At 34.4% G+C, this 18,441-nt stretch overlaps 1 protein-coding gene and 1 pseudogene across 7 annotated transcripts in view; one reads left to right on the top strand and one right to left on the bottom strand.

The window, feature by feature from the left end:
* Positions 1-18,441, top strand: part of TAB2 (TGF-beta activated kinase 1 (MAP3K7) binding protein 2) — an 80,052-nt gene that overhangs the window by 27,756 nt on the left and 33,855 nt on the right. For 5 of the 6 annotated variants that reach the window (XM_081045269.1, XM_081045268.1, XM_081045271.1 and 2 more), the window contains one exon: positions 14,058-14,248. The exons of the other annotated variant lie outside the window; for it this stretch is intronic. In XM_081045269.1, coding sequence (XP_080901395.1) covers positions 14,147-14,248 — 102 coding nt within the window. In that variant the 5' untranslated portion in view covers positions 14,058-14,146. The remainder of the gene's footprint in view (positions 1-14,057; positions 14,249-18,441) is intronic. 6 annotated transcript variants of the gene reach the window in all.
* LOC308496185 (large ribosomal subunit protein eL30-like) lies at positions 9,388-9,737 on the bottom strand (annotated as a pseudogene). The gene has a single exon. The product of its transcript is annotated as a large ribosomal subunit protein eL30-like (transcript).

Below are 18,441 nucleotides of genomic sequence, written 5' to 3'. Positions count from 1 at the left end.
CGCAAGCCTGTAGATAACGTTTAAATCAAGACATAACTGTAGGTCTCATCTGTCAAGCACCCTGAAAACTGATAATTGTGACAGCTGTTAACTCTGTCAGTAACAGTTTCAACATAGATAACATAGCCTTTCAGTCATTTCCAAGTCCATACAGTTGGCTAAGTACAGGTACTTTCAAAGAACTCATCTCATCCTACTGCTACTCTCCTACCCACATATCAGGATACAAGGCATGTTATGTAGAAATACATAGGAAATAATTTTATAGGGGAAATACTCTGCTCTAATTGATCTCAATTGTTTAAGATTAATTATACAAGTAATACATGAATATATGTTCTTTTAAAGAAAAAAAGGAAAACATAACAGAGATGACTAAATCTCCTTGGACCGTCTTTCATCCATGGGTCCTTTTACCCAGCCCCCTCTTCAAAATAATTAGTGATATCTTTTCAGGACCTTTCCTCTGCATTCATATAAAAATATCTGTTTAAAATGTATCTTTTTTGGTATCTTTTTTAAAAAAATACAAAGGGTATTTACATGGATTTAGCATCTTTTTCATTCAGTAATGTCTTATAGGTCTTTCCGTATAATTATTTGTATATCTTGCTCCACATAAGAAAAAAGAGAGAAAGAAAGAAAACAGCTGCATGGTATTCCTTAGTATTACCATACAATAATTTATTTATTCATTTCTCGACGGAGATTCAGGTTGTTTTTAGTAATACACACTGAGTTGACCATTCCTGTATGCTCCTCTTTAAACATGTGTTTGTCTCTAGATTAGCTGCTTTAATTTATATAGACATAGGTAGAGAGATGAACTCTGGTACTTTATTATTAGTAACAAATTTCATTAACCCATCTCACAACTGATTGCAGTAGCAGTGGGTAGTGACACCACAGTTGTGAACACTGGCTTAGAACACTGATCTGCTACTGACTTAGTTGAAACTAGATCTCTCTCTTAATATGTCGCTCCATGATTCTCTTAAGTTAAAAGAAAATGGTGTAACATTTGCCTTCTCTGCTTCCTATGTGGGGAGGATAAAATGAGATAACACATATGTGCAATAAGAAGTACAATATAAATATGAATTCTACTAGATTATAATCTCAAAAGCAGGGACTGTATTTTATTCATCTTTGCATATTTAGAGCACATTGCTTTGCATGTATGTAGTGGGCGATGTTTGTGGAATGGATCCCAGAAATGGTGAACCAAAAAGTGGATATCTATGAGAAGGTTCCAGACCAGTAGAATTTTCTTAGATGTATCTTTTACATTATCTGAAATCTGTATATTTTGCAGTGAAAATTTCCCACCTTTTCAACCTCATTTCATTTCCCTGCTATACTATAGCCATAATTTCTCAAATTTATCATGTTCTTTCATGGCCTTTTCCCCAACACAGATGTCAGTGATATCCTGCAAGACTTTTAGCATTCATCTCTTATGACTAAGCTCAAGCACTACATTCTTTGTGAAGTTTCTCCTGCCTGTCCTAATTCCTAAATTTTAGGCATTTCTTTCTCTTGACCTTCATTGCAGCTTGTATACCTCTTATGGGCACAGACTGAATGTTGCTGTGAATGCATGCCTGTGTCTGGGACTTGGTGGAATGTCACAGAACCAGGCAGGGCCTAGAACTTCAGAGATAAATTATCTGAATTGAGAAAGGAAGAGGTATGTTGTTTTTTCCTGACTTGTGGGACACAGCATGCATGGTGCAGAGGAGGGCAGTTGCGATCTTCCATGATATGACCCTACCTACCCTAGTTCTTCAGCTTCATCTTACATCACACTTTCTCCCTGTAGTTTCCCAAACTTACCATGCTGTTTTACTCCTGTAAGTCTTTCCCCAGGCAACTGCTTGTGTCTGAAATAATTCTTTCCCTCTCGCCTATCCACTTAGTGAACACATTTTTATCCTCCAAAACCCACCTTAGCTGTCACCTTCTTTAATGGATCCTTACCTCAGAATTCACTGGTCCCTCCTTGTTTCCCTTGTATACTGCACATTTCATCTGTAACAACTCAGTTACTACATTTATTTGTTGATGTATTTGTCTTCTAAAATACAAAGTTTTTGAACATAGGCAACTATGCTTTTATTAATTTTAATATTTTCCGTATCCATTGTATAGAGTATGTAATAGGCACTCAAGTTTATTGAGTAAGCAATATGTATATAATACTTATAAAAAATATATTAAAAAATACATTAGAAAATATTTCATAAATAAAAATGTTTAGTAGATGATCGCTTTTCTATAGTTTATATTTCATTAGGAAAGTCTTCCTAGATATATGGATAAGTATCGTAGGATGAGATTTCTGGTTCTTTTTTATTCAGTTATACAATTTCAAATATTAAATTGAATATTCACCAAGGGTATCTATAATTGTTTGGAGAAATGTAAGATAGATTTATATACAATAAATCTGAGATATGAGTTCATGTGCAGTTCTGAGATTATTTTTGACCATCTAACAAAAAATTCATTCACCATAACTACAGTAAGACTAACAGCCAAATATACAACAGTTTCACAGTATTAGATTTGAAAGACTTGCACGTACTTAACAAAATTATTGTATTGTACATACTATATTTTAGAAACTTGATTCAGTTTAATATGTTTTACCAGTTTTAACTTTGCTCACTTTGAATTCTGAGTACTAGTATAGTAATGAAATGTTTTGTTTAAATGTTTTTCATTGCATATAGATTTTTATACATTTTCTTTGTTAGCAGGATTGCAGTCTCCTGATTCACCACAGTTGTCAAATTACCAATCAGGTGTTTTTGTATAATTTAAAAATTGCTGATTTAACTTTTTGTTAGTTATTAAAGGATTTAAGAGCTCAATAATAACTATCCATTTACACTATATCTAATTTATGCACTTAATCGTTACTCTCTCAGTGCATTAACACACACCTAGCAGCTGGTCGTCAGTCTACTCTGGGGAAAAGTCAGCTTGACATTAGAGGATCATGACATTAGAAAGAAGATGGGCAAAGTCATATGAGATGAGCAGGAAAACATAGGGCCAAGAAGAGATTGAAACTGCATGGGGATCAGTTGGTGAAACTTCTCATAACTTTCTCTGAATCTTCATATCAAGATGCCATTTTAGATTAATATTTTAACCAAATTATAATTTTCACATGTCATTGAGTTCATTGATTCATTACAAAAGTTTATGGTTGTTGTAAGATGAAAATTGGTTCTTTCAAGTGCTTTCATTATCTTTCCCCTCCTTTTTTCCCTTTTTTCCCATCAACAGGAACTTACTGTCATGTTTAGATCATGTTTTTTAAAGATAATATTTATGCACAGGGTGGATTATCCAGAAATTATAGTGGTGGCACTGAATGGTAACTTTGTTTTCTTTCATAAAGCCTTAATGTATTGGAAAATAGTAATGGGCTGTGAATTGGAAAATATACAAAAAGGTAGTTAGTTATATAATATGTTTTGATGAATTATAACCATTCTGTCTTAGATTTGTTGCACTTTTCTTGATCCTTAGAAAATGGTAGCACTCACCACAAAACCACAGTACATAAATTGCCAAGTGTGGCTGACTTGCACATTCCTTTTAGAAGAACTTATTACTGGTAAGCCTTTTAACCGTAAGAAATGGTCAACATTCATGGACTTGAGGCAGTACTAAATGAGAAAATTGGGAAGTTTTCTTTTTAATAGAACGTAGTGTGGATTATTGTTTCTTCAACTATAATGTTCATTGTTTTTCTTTAGAAAGTAAATTATTATAGGCTTGTAAAGTTGAGAACCCATTTTTTGGTAACATAATCCTTTGCTCCCTTCAAGCTTTTAAATAACACTAAACCTGAAAATAATAGTTAAAGTAAGTAACATTTAGATGATTTGGTATGTTTCTGTTATTTTTTATTTTTTTGCAAATAATTGGTTAACTATGTAAAATGATTCAATATGACAGCTGTTTTATGCTAAAGGTTATGCTAAAGATGGAATATAATTATCTTGTTTTTAATCTTAAATGGTGATAGTATTTGAATTTTAGATTTTTAATTACATAGCTTTAATTCTTGTACTTTAACTCTTAGGAAAATAAGTGATACAGATTTTGGGGGGAAGTTTGCTTTGCCTTCGTAAAGTTGTAACTTAAATATAAATTGTAAATATAAATTTTATATAAATATAAATTTTATATAAGTTCTAAATATAAGTTCTATTCTAAATATAAATTCTATTGTAAAAATAATTCTAACAATTTTCTTTTAAAAGTAATTTTGAAATTTTCCATGTTCAATTAATGACATTTGTAAATTCTTTTAAAGTTAATCAAATGTGAAGTGCATCAGCTATTACCTAACTGGCAATTAATGAGATACTTATGTAATACATCAATAATGTAATAGATGTTTAAAATAGAGTATGTAATTAGGGAAGTAATATGATTTTTTTTCTGGTTTAATCCTAAAATCTTAAGAGGCTGAAAAGTTTCAAAACTTTAATTTTTAAAATTATAGCATCATTCAGCTATTTTTATTCTATATGAATGCATCTTTCTATGATGAAGATATTCTTTAAGAATAACTCACTGCACAGTCTGATAATGTTAGCCAATCCACAGAACAGACACATTATAATTAGTAATAAAAAACTGTTAACATCATATTGACAACCAAACAGATTAAGTTGAAATATTCTGCCTTCCTGTTAGGCATGCTGGGGAAGTTAGTGTCAAGAGTTGTTGAGGTCAGAGGGGCTTTGCAGTACAGACAGTTCTGTTAAAATTTGACATATGTTGCTTCCAAAAATTGCCATGCTTTGCAAATTTTACAAAGAGAGAGAGAGAGAGAGAGAGAGAGAGAGAGAGAGAGAGAGAGAGAGAGAGAGAGGAAGAAGAACCCACAGGGCTTATGGAAAAAATTGAATTTGGGGTACAACACTCAAAAACTTCATCAATGAATATTTTTAAAAGATAGGAACCTTAAAAAACCATGGTAGTGTATTTTTATAAATGTTATATGGTTAAGAAATATGTAAATACTTACATAATATTTATCCAAATAAACATTGTTCTTTGCTCTGAAAAAGCCTGAAGTTTGCTTATGGAAGTGAGCATCAATGTGGCAGATTGTTATTGTGAAGTAGTCAAAGAAGGGTTTTCTGAAATCAGAAGGAAAGTTGTAACACAAGATGTGGATGAGTGTAACTGACTGCACGCAGATGCAGTGAGCTGAAAGTAGCTAGCAGGTAGATGTTTGAGGTGCGTTGGTATTTACATGTTGTGTATTCCTATGTAGCTTTGTTTCTGCTGAGTATGGTTTTCTTTATTCACCTAGTGTTTATCACAGACAGAATCACAGCAAAATTCGCTTAATGCTCACGTTGTTTCCTAATATATCAATTGCATTGGAATACAAATACATTTGCAGTGTCAAAACTAGACTGCTATCTCACCATACACCAAAATTCACTCAGAATGAATCAGAAACCTAGATATAAGACCTGAAACAATAAATTGCAAAGAAGAAAACATAGGTAATGAACTTAAGAATCTTGGTCTTAGAGAAGATGTCAAAGGCAAGGGAAGTAAAAGCAAAAATAACTTACCAAAGTAAAAAACTTATGCACAGCAAAAGAAACCATAAACAAAGAGGCAATCAACTGAATGGGAGAAGATATTTGCAAACAGCACCTCCAATAAGGGACTAATATCCAAAATACAGAGGATGCCAAAAAAATGCATACACATTTTAAGAAAGGGAAAAAACTAAAATTGTAATATTCAATATATACTGATAACAAAAGATGATTACAAGTCACATTTGACTTCTGCAATTACAAGAGGTGCTCAAAGTGGTTACCATCAGCGTCCAGACACTTCTGATTATGGCGAACTACGGCTTGAGCAATGTGGACCAAAGTGTCCACTTGTATGCATTTTTTGGCACCCCCAGTATATAAAGAAGTCATACAACTCAACAACAACAAAAAGCAATCCAATTTAAAAATGGGCAGAGGACCTGAATTGACACTTCTCCCAAGAAGACATACGAATAAATGGTCAATATATATGAAAAAATGCTCAACTTCACTAGCTATTAGGGAAATACAAATCAAAACCACAATGAGATACCACCTCACACCTGTTGGAATGGGTATTATCAACAAGACAAGTAATGACAAGTGTTAAAGAGGTTGCGGAGAAAAAGGAACCCTCATACACTACTGGTGGGAATGTGAATTGGTACAGCCACTATGGAAAACAGTATGGAGATTCCTCCAAAACTTAAGACTACAATTACCATATGACCCAGCAGTCTGTCTTCTGAGTCTCTACCCCAAAAATCAGAAAACTTTTATCCACAAAGATATATGCACGTACCCCAATGTTCATTGCAGCATTATTTACAGTGGCCAAGACATGGAAACAACCAAAGTGTCCTTCGATAGATGATTGAATGAAGATGTGGTACATATATACACAATGGAATATTATTACTCAACCATAAGAAAAGGTGAAATACTGCCATTTGCAACAACGTGGATGGATCTCGAGATTATCATGCTAAGCGAAATAAGTCAGAAAAAGTTGAGAACCATATGATTTTACTCGTGGGATATAAAACTGAAAGCAAAGGAACAAGACAAACAGGCAAAAACTCATAGACACAAACAACAGTTTAGAGGTTACCAGAGGGCAAGGGGGAGATAAAGAAGGGAAAGGGGGGTCAAATGTATGGTGATAAAAGGAGATTTGGGTGGTGAACACATAATGCAATATATAGATGTAGAAATATACACTTGATACCTATATAATTTTATTAACCAGTGTCACCCCAGTAAATTTAATTTAAAAAGATAAAAAGCATTATTGCAGCAGTGACTTATACCTGAGAATTAGGAAAACACTTTAGTTTGGAGGGATAGATACTCCTTTTTTACAGTAGTCTTTAAAATCTAGATGTATTCTGATGGGTATTTAGAGATTTATTGCAACAAATATGTACTAAGCATCTACTACTTTACATACACGTTCTCAGTATTTAGGATATAGCAGTGAACAAAGTAGTCTCTCTACTTTGGAAGTAACATTACTTGTATAAAGAATGTGTTTATTGCCAAGGGTTGGTGTTAAGAGGTAAAATTGGACAGGTGTGTGGAAGAGGAAATCTAGCAAGGAGTCTACTGGACAGCAAGGCTTTTCTCTAACCTCTTAAATTACATACTTTTCCTAGGGTCCTATCCAACTCAAGATTCCAATAGTCACAGAAAAGATTGTCATCTCTAGATGTTGCTGTGGAAACCAGCATTAAATTTTAGGATCGTTTATACAAGTATGTTCAAATGGGAAGAGCTCCTTACCTTCTTCTCCCTAAACTAAAGGAGACCCATAATGCAGTAAATTTTAGTTTTATATATTTCATCTTATTTCTCTTTGACATTCAACATGAACTGTGTTTTTCTTTGTTAAAAGGATTAAATGTGTTCCAGTTAAATTTAATCATGTAAGAATGGGGCAAAGATAAAAGATGTGTATAGTTTTACATAATACTGAAACGTCAGTGTTAGTGTATGCCAAGGCCTTCTGTCATAAAGGCCACTAAACACTTGGAGGCTTTGTTGGCCTTTCTCGTCTTCTCCTGTAACTACTCCGCACCCAGAACTCCTTTTTCATAATCCCCTTCTTTTCTCCTGTCCCTCCTTCCTTCTTCTAGCCAGACAGGTGACTGACTCACTGTTCCAGAATCTTTCTAGTATTTGGTTGCCTTGCTTCATACTTGAACCTTCTTATTTCAGTACCCATGATTCAAGACTGCCCATCTCAGCCCAGACCATGGCACCTATAGCACAGTTTATACCACTTATCTGGCACTTACGTACAACCCAGTATTGTTTGGCTTTTCAGGCAATTTTGTCCAGTTCCCCAGTTACACAAGTTATTTGTCTGTATACATGGAAAAGGAAGACCTCAGCTGTTCAATCAACTCCTTCAATATTTTGGAACCAGAGTAGCATACAGCCCTGTTTGCTAAGGTTTTGTTCCTTTGTACTTTGTGGAAATTCATAATATTTAGAATAACTAATTATTACTTCAGTGTTTGTATTTTTTGCTCCAGGCTAGGCAAGTGCGATACAATTAACTTGCACTGTGTTGTCACTAACCCTTGAAAATTCTTTGAGTTGTTTTCTCCATTTTACAAAGAAGAAATAATACTATTACTGGATAACATTTGCATAAGCTATTTTATTTCTTGTGGACTTACTATGTGCTCTTTTTCATTATCTTACCTGTACTTCTCATTTAATTCTCATAATCATATGAGGTAGCTAGCTATTCTATCATCACCATTTTATAGATAAGGAAACTGAGGCACAGAGAAGTTAAATGATTTGCCCAAAAAGACACTGCAAATAAAGGGCAGATTAAATATTATAAATAAATGAACACAAATTTTAGCATCCTAAAATTTATACTTAACCAGCCATCATTATGTTTCAAATACTGTACACTTTATATACATTTCCTCATTTAATTGACTCATATTGTTAAATGAGACAGTGTCCACTAATGCAGAATTGAGGTTGAAACACTTAGCAATGTTAGGTTATCTCTGTTTTTAACTATTAGCATGTTCTTTTGCCAGAAAATTTTAGAAACAAATGGCTAAAGTAGAACACTTTCTTTAAATTCTACTCTTAGGAAGTTCTACTCTTTAGGAAAGTTTTAAGGCTGTGTATCAGTGACATTTAATTTATTCACTAAATTTTTTATAAGATTTTAATAGTAAAAGCCAATACTTTGACTATAAAGTGTGATTTTTATTTTCTCAAAAGAGCGGTCATTTTGTATCTTTTCATGGGAAATGTCTCCATTTATTATTAGAAAGAATTTCCAGATTAAGTTATAAGGTATTTCTTGGCTTTCCTTTTGAATGTAAGTAGATACCTGTTTGTTTGTTTCAGTAATGTGTTTAGTGGTAAAACATACCCACACAGACTACAGTTAAATATAGTTATTTTGCCTTGTCCTTAAAGTTTACTTTTGCTGGATATAGAATGTAGGCTGTATGTCTGTCTTCCTTTTCATCACTTAGAATATGTCATGTCACTATTTTCTGGCCTCTATTGTTTGATGATGAGAAGCCAGCATTCATTCAGTTGTTGTTCCCATGTGTCATTTCTTTGGCTGCTTTCAAGATTTTCTTTTTCTGTGATTTTCAGTCTTTTGACTGTTACTCTTGTGTGAGGTTTTCTTTGGCTTTTCCTATTTAGGATTTGCTGATCTTCTTGATCAAGATCTTTTTGTTTTTGTTCTGTTTTGTGTGTTTTTTAAACAATCTCTGGTCAATTTTATTAAAGAAAAGTTTTGCATGAATTACTTCTCACTAATCTGTTCTGGCATGCTTCTAATGATACCAGAATCACCTGAATCGATAGCCAGTTTGCATACGCTAGTATGCAAATTCCACATGCTATGCCAATTCAGTATTATTGCCACTGTAATGATGGACACCAGTTTTGGCCAACATGACATACATAATGCTCTGTTTCAGATTTCCTCAAAGTTGCGCAGCTGTAGATAAGGATGACCAGTTTTACTTTGCCTTGTCTGATCATTTTCAGAGTTGGCTTTTATCCCAGCAAGTACTTTGCACTTTTCATAAGGAGTGGGGGCCTGTAGTTGATCAACTCCACTGACTTTTTTGTCTTCTTTGCAGCCACCATCATCCTGCCTTAGATACAGGATGGTCCCCAACCAAGAGCAGCCACCACGATATCTGGGGAACCCATCAAGATCTTTTACTAATTTGTATCTTTTACTAATTTGTGGAAAATTTTAGCCATTATTTCTTTAAATACTCTTTTTTACCCCATTCGCTCGCCCCTGTCTTTCTGGATCTCCAATTACAGGTATGTTAGAATTTCTGATACTTTACCACAAGTCCCTGAGGTTCTGTGCACCTCTGACCGAATTTTTTTTCTCCATCCTTCAGGTTGTAGTAATTTCTGTTGCTTTGTCTTCAAGTTCACTGACTCTTCTGTCACTTCCAATGCTTGGTTAATCCATCCAGTGAATTTTTTTTATTTCAGACATTTTATTTTACTTTGTGAATTTGCATTTGGTTCTTTTTTATGTTTTCAATATACTCCTCCCACTCCTCCTACCCCAATAGATCCAGGCATATTTGCCCTTACTCCTTGAGCGTAGTTAAAATAGCTGCTTTAAAATACTTAAGATGTAATTCCAGCATCTGGGTCGTTGGGCTTGGTCTCCGTTGGTTGCATTTTCTCTTGAATATGGGTCAATTTTTCTTGTTTCTTATGTATAATAATTTAGATTGTATCCTGAGCATTATGAATGACATGTTGTAGAGACTGTAAGTTCTATGATGTTCCTCCAATGAGTATTGATGTTTCGTTGGTTGGTTTGCTTGCTTGCTTCTTTGTTTTAAGCAGTCAACTTGGCTGAAATCAAACTACAGACGGAAATCTCAATTCCATTATTTTAGCCACAGCTTGGCTGCTTGGAATCGCTCACATATGTGTAGTTTGTTGATCAGAGATGTGTGCAGAATGCATAGAATTTGGTGCTTTTCTTTCTGTGATTTACTTAGTAGGTTGTGGTTATGCCAAAATCTATCCTTTGGTTCATTAATCAAGTAAGACTGCAGGTTCTCTATTTAGGTTTTAGCTATCCGCACCAACTGGGGCCTGCTCTCGAGCTAAAAGCCATTAAAAAAACTGAAAATCACCTCTGCTTCTTCTCCACACCCCCAGCACCACCACCACCATCACCATCAGCCCATTGTTGTTTCTGCCTTCTGCCTTCAAGTAGTTGTTTTTTTAATACTTTGTTGTTTACTGTTGTGCTTGGTGAGAGAGTTGGTCCAGTAGGAACTACTTAGCCACTAGGGGAAGTAGAACCCCTAAAATACAGTTGTACATTTGAACAATTTCCTCATTTATGCATTTGATAGTCTTCATTAGAAAAGCAAGCAAATGTGATGAGTTTTTCAAGGAACTGTAGATTTCTGAATATGTTTCAATAATGGAATAAGTTGAAATTTATTTGCATGATTCATCTTTTAAATAGTAAAAGTGATCCTGAATTAGACTGAGCATTTACTTATTTGCTTCTTCCTCAAATTATACATTTCCAAATCTAGATCATTGGAAATTTGTTTTGAAGCAAGGTAATATGAAGAAACCATACAGTAAAACCTTCATTTTATCAAATGTTGCATCTTTGACCTAGATCCTGGGGACACAACAGTCAACTTCAAAGTTCTTGATCCTGTGGAGCTAACATTTTGAGGATAGATAGACAATAAATAAGTATATGTCAGGTATTGATAAATGCTACAGAGAAAAAGCAGGGTATGAGAATGTGATGGGAGCGTAGACACATATGGCATTATTTTAGATAAAAAGATTGATCAGGGAAGCTGTCTCTGAGGAAGTGATATTTGATCAGAGACCTTAAGTAAGAGCGAGAGCCTTTGAGTATCTGAGGGAAAAGTGTTCCAGGCACAAGGAGCATCAAGTCCAAAAGTCCTAAGGGAGGAATGAGATTGACTTCTTTTGAGAAATAACCAGAACTGAAGGAGCTCAGTTTAGATCTGAGGGAACAAGGAGAGTGAGAGGAGATGAAGTTCGAGGAGCCTTATGTTGTAGGGTTTTGAGCAGGGGAATGATTGCTCTGATTTACTTTTCACAAAGATCACTCTGCTCTCATAGAGTCAGCGTGCAGGTGGAGCAGAGAGTGAAGGCAGGGAGACCGGTTAGACCTTTGCTTTCAATTTAGGTGAATTAAGATGGTGACTTAGACAAAAACAGTAACAGAAGTGTGGAAAGTGGTAAGATTCAGAATCTTTTTTTGCAAATACAGCCAACAAGATATGATGATGGATTAGATATGGAACGTTAGAGAAGGAGCAACTGGATGAATGATGTTACTATTTACTGAGATGAAAAAGACTGGGAAAGGGTGGTTTGGATGGGGGGGAATTAAAAGTTTGATTGTGGACATACTAAGAATTTTAGGTATCCAGAGGGTATGTCAGGTAGGCAGCAGGCGACGTTAGTCTGGAACTCGTGGGCGAGAACTCCCTTGGCGTTGGAGATAGAAATTTGCAAAGCCTCGTTTGAAGTAGTGTGTTTGGATGAGATTACCTTGAAGAGGAGTGTAGATATAGCTGAAAAGAAACCCTAGATGTGAATCCATAACATAGCCCACCAACATTTAGATGTCCAGAAGAGGAAGAGGATGTGACACAGAAAGCTAAGAAGAGCTGCCAGTGGGTAGGAAGAGAACCAGAAGAGTGTAAATCTCAGAAGCCAAGGGAAGAAATTGTTTTAAAAATGCAGGGGTGGCTGCAGAGAGGTCAGGTAAGATGAGGGCCGAGGACTGCCCTTCAGGTTGGACAACCCGAAAGTCTAGTGAGAAGTGTGGTTTCAGTGGCAAAAAAAACTGATTGGGGTAGGTTTAAAAGAGATTAGGAGGAAGGAAATGAAAACACTTAAGTAAATGCAAATTTTCAATGAGTTTTAACCCAAAACAGGGAAGGGGAAGAGAAATGAGCTCCTATAGCTTGAGTGAAGTCAAGGGTGTCAGTACTGTCGCATGTTTGTCACCTCTTAAATTATTTTTGACTATCATTTACTAATTTTCAGTAGTTCTCTCCTGCAAGCCTCTTGTAGGAACACTACTTTGAGTGCTAAAATTGTGTGTGTGTGTGTGTGTGTGTGTGTGTGTGTTACATAGAAATAGATTTGGGAAATCTATAATGCAAACACCTTGGTTTGGCAGTACTTAACCTGTGAGATGTAACCAAGCTAAAGTCACATAAACAAAAGAATTAAGTAAAATTTAATCAAAGGATAATTAAAAAGCTGAAAGGCTTTACAATGCATGATACCTAAGATAGCTTTCATTCTGTTGAGGACTCGAGTTCTCAACAGAATAAAAATTTACTCAAAATTTACTCAAAAATATTTTAGTATCTACTGTTATTTTGAAAACTGTTTACAGAGTGCAAGGTACACAATAATGGACCAAAGAGAACTATATTCTTATATTCATGCAGTTTACAGCCTTATTTTTTTAAGCTTATGTTAACGAGGTTAAGAGAGAAATACTACAGATAAGAAATTTGTTTTAAAGGGATTGTCTTATTGTTGAATTTATTCTAAAGTCAAATGTATTTTAATTATTAAGCAAATGCCATGATTTTAAATACATTAATACACTATTTAGATTTAATGTGCTTATATACCATTTATATCCCAAAGAGGCTTTCAAGATTCAACATGATTTACATTACGAGTGAAAATAAGGTAGATAGTTTCATCTTGGCCACACATTAGAATCATTTGAGGAACTTTTAAAAATCCATATGCCCAAGCTGCTTACCAGCCAATTAAATCAGAACCTCTGGGGTTGGGGCCAAGCGTTAGTGTTTTTTAAATACTAATTTAATAGAAAGGCGGGATGAAAGGCTACTAAGCCTCTGAGAATGAATTGATTACACACTTAAGGATTAAGTATATCTGAAAATTAAGAGAAATATTCAAATGTATTGGGTTATATATAGATCATTTTTAAATAAAGCATACAAAGTCATTTGTAGAACCAAACTTCTTCAGGATCTGAATTGTATGTGAAGTAAATAAGAGTTACTCCCCTCAGGCTGTCCTGTAATCATTAATAAAAATATTAGTAAAGTTACTCATTTTCCCCTTTTAAAAGAATGAGGGAAGACCACCTTGACAATTCCTTATTTGAATGCTTTTTGGAATAGTCATTATAAAGCATACGAATTCATAGAAATTAGATAGACAATTTAAAGTTTGCCATCAGGAGTTATAAAATGAAAATATAAATATATGGAAACCATTGTAGTACTAAATATTTTTATAGTTTATATTAAGTGTTAGGTAATAACATATATTAAGCACCATACCCTTTGTACTGAAATTTTAAATCCACAAAAATATTCATTCTATAATCAGTTCTCATTAAAATTTTTTTTCTTTCTTTCACAGAAAATGCTTGGACAGAAGAGATGAGTACTATTTCCACTAAGGCCTAGAATTGCCTACTGTACAAGTAGTCCTGATCAGGCAATATACGAATGGCCCAAGGAAGCCACCAAATTGATTTTCAGGTTTTACATGACCTGCGACAAAAATTCCCTGAAGTACCTGAAGTTGTTGTATCCAGGTGCATGTTACAGGTCAGTGTTCAATGATTTCTGAATTTATTAATACAAACCGGGTATTTTTCTAAACATTGAAAGAAAACTCTTATCTTCTTGTTGGCATTAATGTGCTATGATCAAAAGAGATGAGCTTTGGTGTCTGATAGTCACGTGGCCTTTAACAAGTTATTTAGGCTCTGTACCCCATCTGTAACATGGACAGTACCTACCTTGTAAAGTAGATGTGAGAATTAAATGAGCTCCCAATATAATGCATTGATACATGGTTTACACTTGCTATGAGCTTGATTTACTTTCTCCCCTCCTATTTTGCCAGAATTCCAGACCTTCATATGAAAGTGAGAAAATCATTAAATAGGAGTCAGGACTCTTGGGTTCTAATCCTAAATAGGCAACCCAAGCATATTTGGCAAGTACTATGCCTTATTTACACTTGTGTTTTCTTATCTGTAAAATGAAGGAAATTGGCTAGACAATGCCTAAGGTCCCAATTCTAAAGAAAAAAAGGTTTTATATACGTGTATTCTTAATTTAATCTGTAAGTTTTCCAATAAATATCACTAAACACCTAATAAATTCTTACATTTTTCTTAGTATGTACAATTTTAGAAATCCATAATTCTAAATATTTAGTGATAATTGTGCCTTCTCATTTGATTAAACTGGAAATCTTCTATCAAAAACTATTTTTCAGCTGTTAAAATAGAGATATAAAAAAGTAATTTGGGCTCGGATATATTTACTCTTCATAAATTATTTTTGAAGTTTGAAATTGTATGAAATTTATAAAGACTCACTATCTATACCTGATACCAAGTGACTACATTTTGTTAACGCCCTTATCACCTTTTATCTGTATATTTAATTGGTGCCTTTATTCTAACCTACTTTTGGTCTCTCCCATCCATCCTTCTCACTCTGCCAAAGTGTCTTTCTAAATGCAGATTTCATCATACGTTTACCTGGTTAGACCTCATTGTTCCCCATACCTTCAGTCAGAATAAAGTTCATGTACCTAGACTTGGGAATCCTACGTGTGTGGTCGGAAATACTGCCTCCTGCAGCCTGATCTCGCATCCAGTCCTTCTTCCTCGCAGCCTGTGTCATCCTCAGCTGATTGGAATTCTCCAAACATGCCTGGCTCTTTATATTGTATAGTGTTTAAAAGCATATGTTTTGAGTTAATAATATTGTATTATATACTTGAAATTTGCTAAAAGAGTAGATCTTAAGTGTTCTCACCACCAAAAAAAAAGTTGACTCTGAGGTGGTGGATATGTTAATTAACTTGATTGTGGTAATTTCACAATGTATACATATATTAAATCATCACATTGTACATCTAAAAAAAATCACATTGGACAACCTGAATATATACATTTTTTATCTGTCAATCATACCTCATTAAAATTGGGTGGAAATAAATAAAAATAAAATTTTAAAATAATGATAAACATGTTTTGGTGCTAAACTTGAGTTCAGGTTTTGACAATTATGATCCCCTCATTTTTCTCAGCTGTACAATGGGAATAAAAAACTTCACAGAGAATTAAATGTGATAATACAGATACAGCAACTACTAGGATACCTGACTCATGAGTGCTCAATAAATGTTAGCATACAGTACTATTAACAGTAATGACAGTAAAAGAACCGTAATAAATATTTGGTGAATGAATCAGTAGTCCACATTTGTTAATATATGATGCGAAAGAATAAAAGGGGGAAAAGTAATAAGAATGGAGTCAGAAGTTAAAGAAAATGTGGGGAGGAGCAGAGATAGTGGGAGAAGTTATCTCCCGTAGAACACAGGTACCTTTTCCTAACATTTCAAATAGCCTTTTGAGATAGAATAAGACTATACTGAGTGTTCACTGAGTCTGAAAAACACTGTTGGTTCTTCCATAAAATTTTATAAGACTTAATTTTGAAAGAACTGTCCAGAACACTTGTCCAATAGCACAGCTATAGAGATTTTCAGGTACCCTAACTGGGAGTAAAATATAGAGCCTTTTGTAGAATTACTTAAAATATTTTCAAAAAAAAATAAGGAGCTCTGTGTACTCTTACAGAATGATCTTCAGGAGAATGTATTAAATTAAAACAAAATGCAGATCAATATATATACATGAGAGCAGAGGGAATATATATGCACACATATGCATATTTGCCCATGTTTACATAAAGAAATACATACTATAAGGATTAAAAACAAAATGAATAAAAGGTGGTTATCAATAGTGGGCAAGAGGAACAACACAGATGGGGATAGAGATAAAAGTGAGATTTCTAAACATGTCTTTTTGTTTGTTTTGCTCTGTGTAAATGAATTGCCTATTTTTTTAAAAAAATTAAACTAGCATGTTTTCAACTTGATCAGAAAATAGATGATTTTGAATTCCCTTTGGGTACCCAGTATTATCACCTTCATCATGTTAATCTCATTTTACAGAAATGAGCCTCCCTACAGTGTGCTTCCCAACACAGAGTGATTACTAAAATGAAGTCTGTTCGCTGGCAAATTACTTAGAAGGCAGACCACACTCTTATTTTGAGTTAATAATCATTCTGGGCATCTAAGTAATGTGCTTTTTAGCTGATACAATAAGAAATGCAACAAGAAAGGAATAGGGAGGGCCTGTTTGGGGATACATCTAGGGTACAAGTCTTCCCGAATTTGGAGAAACATTTTTTTAAACTGTAAAGGTAAATTAAGCTACCTCTAAATGCAGTACCTCTTATTTGGTGACAGCCTTTCTTTTGGGAGCAGCTGTCCCTTTCTCAATTGGGTAGGCCTCGGTCCTTTCTCTGGAGAAATCCTCCGTATAAAATACTGGTTTAGAACTTTTCTAAATGAAAAAACAACATAGTATACAAAATATAAGAAGTTAGTTAAAGGATCATGCCCCGCTGCCATTTGTGTACCTGTTGTTAAACGTCTTGCTTCTTGGGAGAAGAAAAATACCTATTCTCTGTTCTTGACTTCATTTATTGCTCAGATCCCTGTTTCTGGAACTACTCACACAATTTCCTTGTGCTGTGGATTCTCTTAAGATAGCTATATTATCACCAGGTGTAATTCATACCTTAAAATTTATTAATATTTGGTGATTAAACCTTAACTTAGAATAGTGTGAAAATATTGCAGAGTTGGCACTGATTTTTTTCTATTTCTAACTGAATTTTTCACTATTCTTTAATTCTCTTAATATGATTAAGTCTGTAAGTTTAAAATTGCTGTTTCTTTTCAAAATAATGCATTAAGTAGTGTTCATTCAGTATTTGTAAGACTTAATATTTAAGTATCGTATCCTCAGATGACCTCCACCTGTAGTCCTTATCCATATTTCTATTAAGACAACTACTAGTCTGTATTAATTTGTGTGCCCATTAATCTCCTTCACTGGACCATGAGATCCTTAGGAGCAGTGGTTCTAGTCCTTTCTACTTACCTAATAGGGACTCAGTAGATAACTAGTTGAGGGAGTGAATGAACGAAAGTTTGAGAAGAATGATCATAGTGTATACTTTGATACTGTCTGTAAACTCTTTGTCTGTATAAGAAGCTTGGGGAAGAATGAAAAAGGAACTGAAATTATGATTCAGATTCTTTTGTTGCTTGAAGAGAATGCAGATTTGTATATATACAAAAAAGCAATGATTCTCGACCTTTTAAAAACTCATCCTCGTTTTGATACACTTAAAACGTGTCTCTACGGTTTCCCAGTAAAGTAACCAGGGCTTCTTTGAGAAGTAGCTGATTTTAGATCTGAGGTAGGAAATATACAAGACAATCTGGACATCTTGTCATTATCAGAAAACAAGGAAGTTACGAAAGACTCCTGCGTTCATGTCCTGTGTACACAGGAACCCCCTTGAAGTCATTCCCACTAGCCAAAAGATAGGCTACAGTGACCACACTCAGTAGACACAAAATGTTAAAGATACTGGAGTTCACAATGATACAAAAAATAAATCTTAGTCACCTTCATTACCCTAAAAACCGGTAAAGAGAAAGAATTTATCCTGCCTCATCTGTGCAAAGTATAACCAAATAGTTGAAGAGAGCGAGTTCTCTGAGGAAAAATTGCTGCTAATACATGAAAAAGGAACCTTATAAGGGGGGTATCATCAATATGACCCTTTTTGCAACCCCTAATGAAATGAAGTTTCTAAGCAGTGATCATCAGTAGCTGCTAAAACTCATT

This window comes from Rhinolophus hipposideros (genome assembly GCF_964194185.1).
Source record: "Rhinolophus hipposideros genome assembly, chromosome: 3".
NCBI classification, from domain to species: domain Eukaryota; kingdom Metazoa; phylum Chordata; class Mammalia; order Chiroptera; family Rhinolophidae; genus Rhinolophus; species Rhinolophus hipposideros.
The sequence above is the reverse complement of the archived record's forward strand: the minus strand, read 5'-3'. Positions and strand labels throughout refer to the sequence as shown.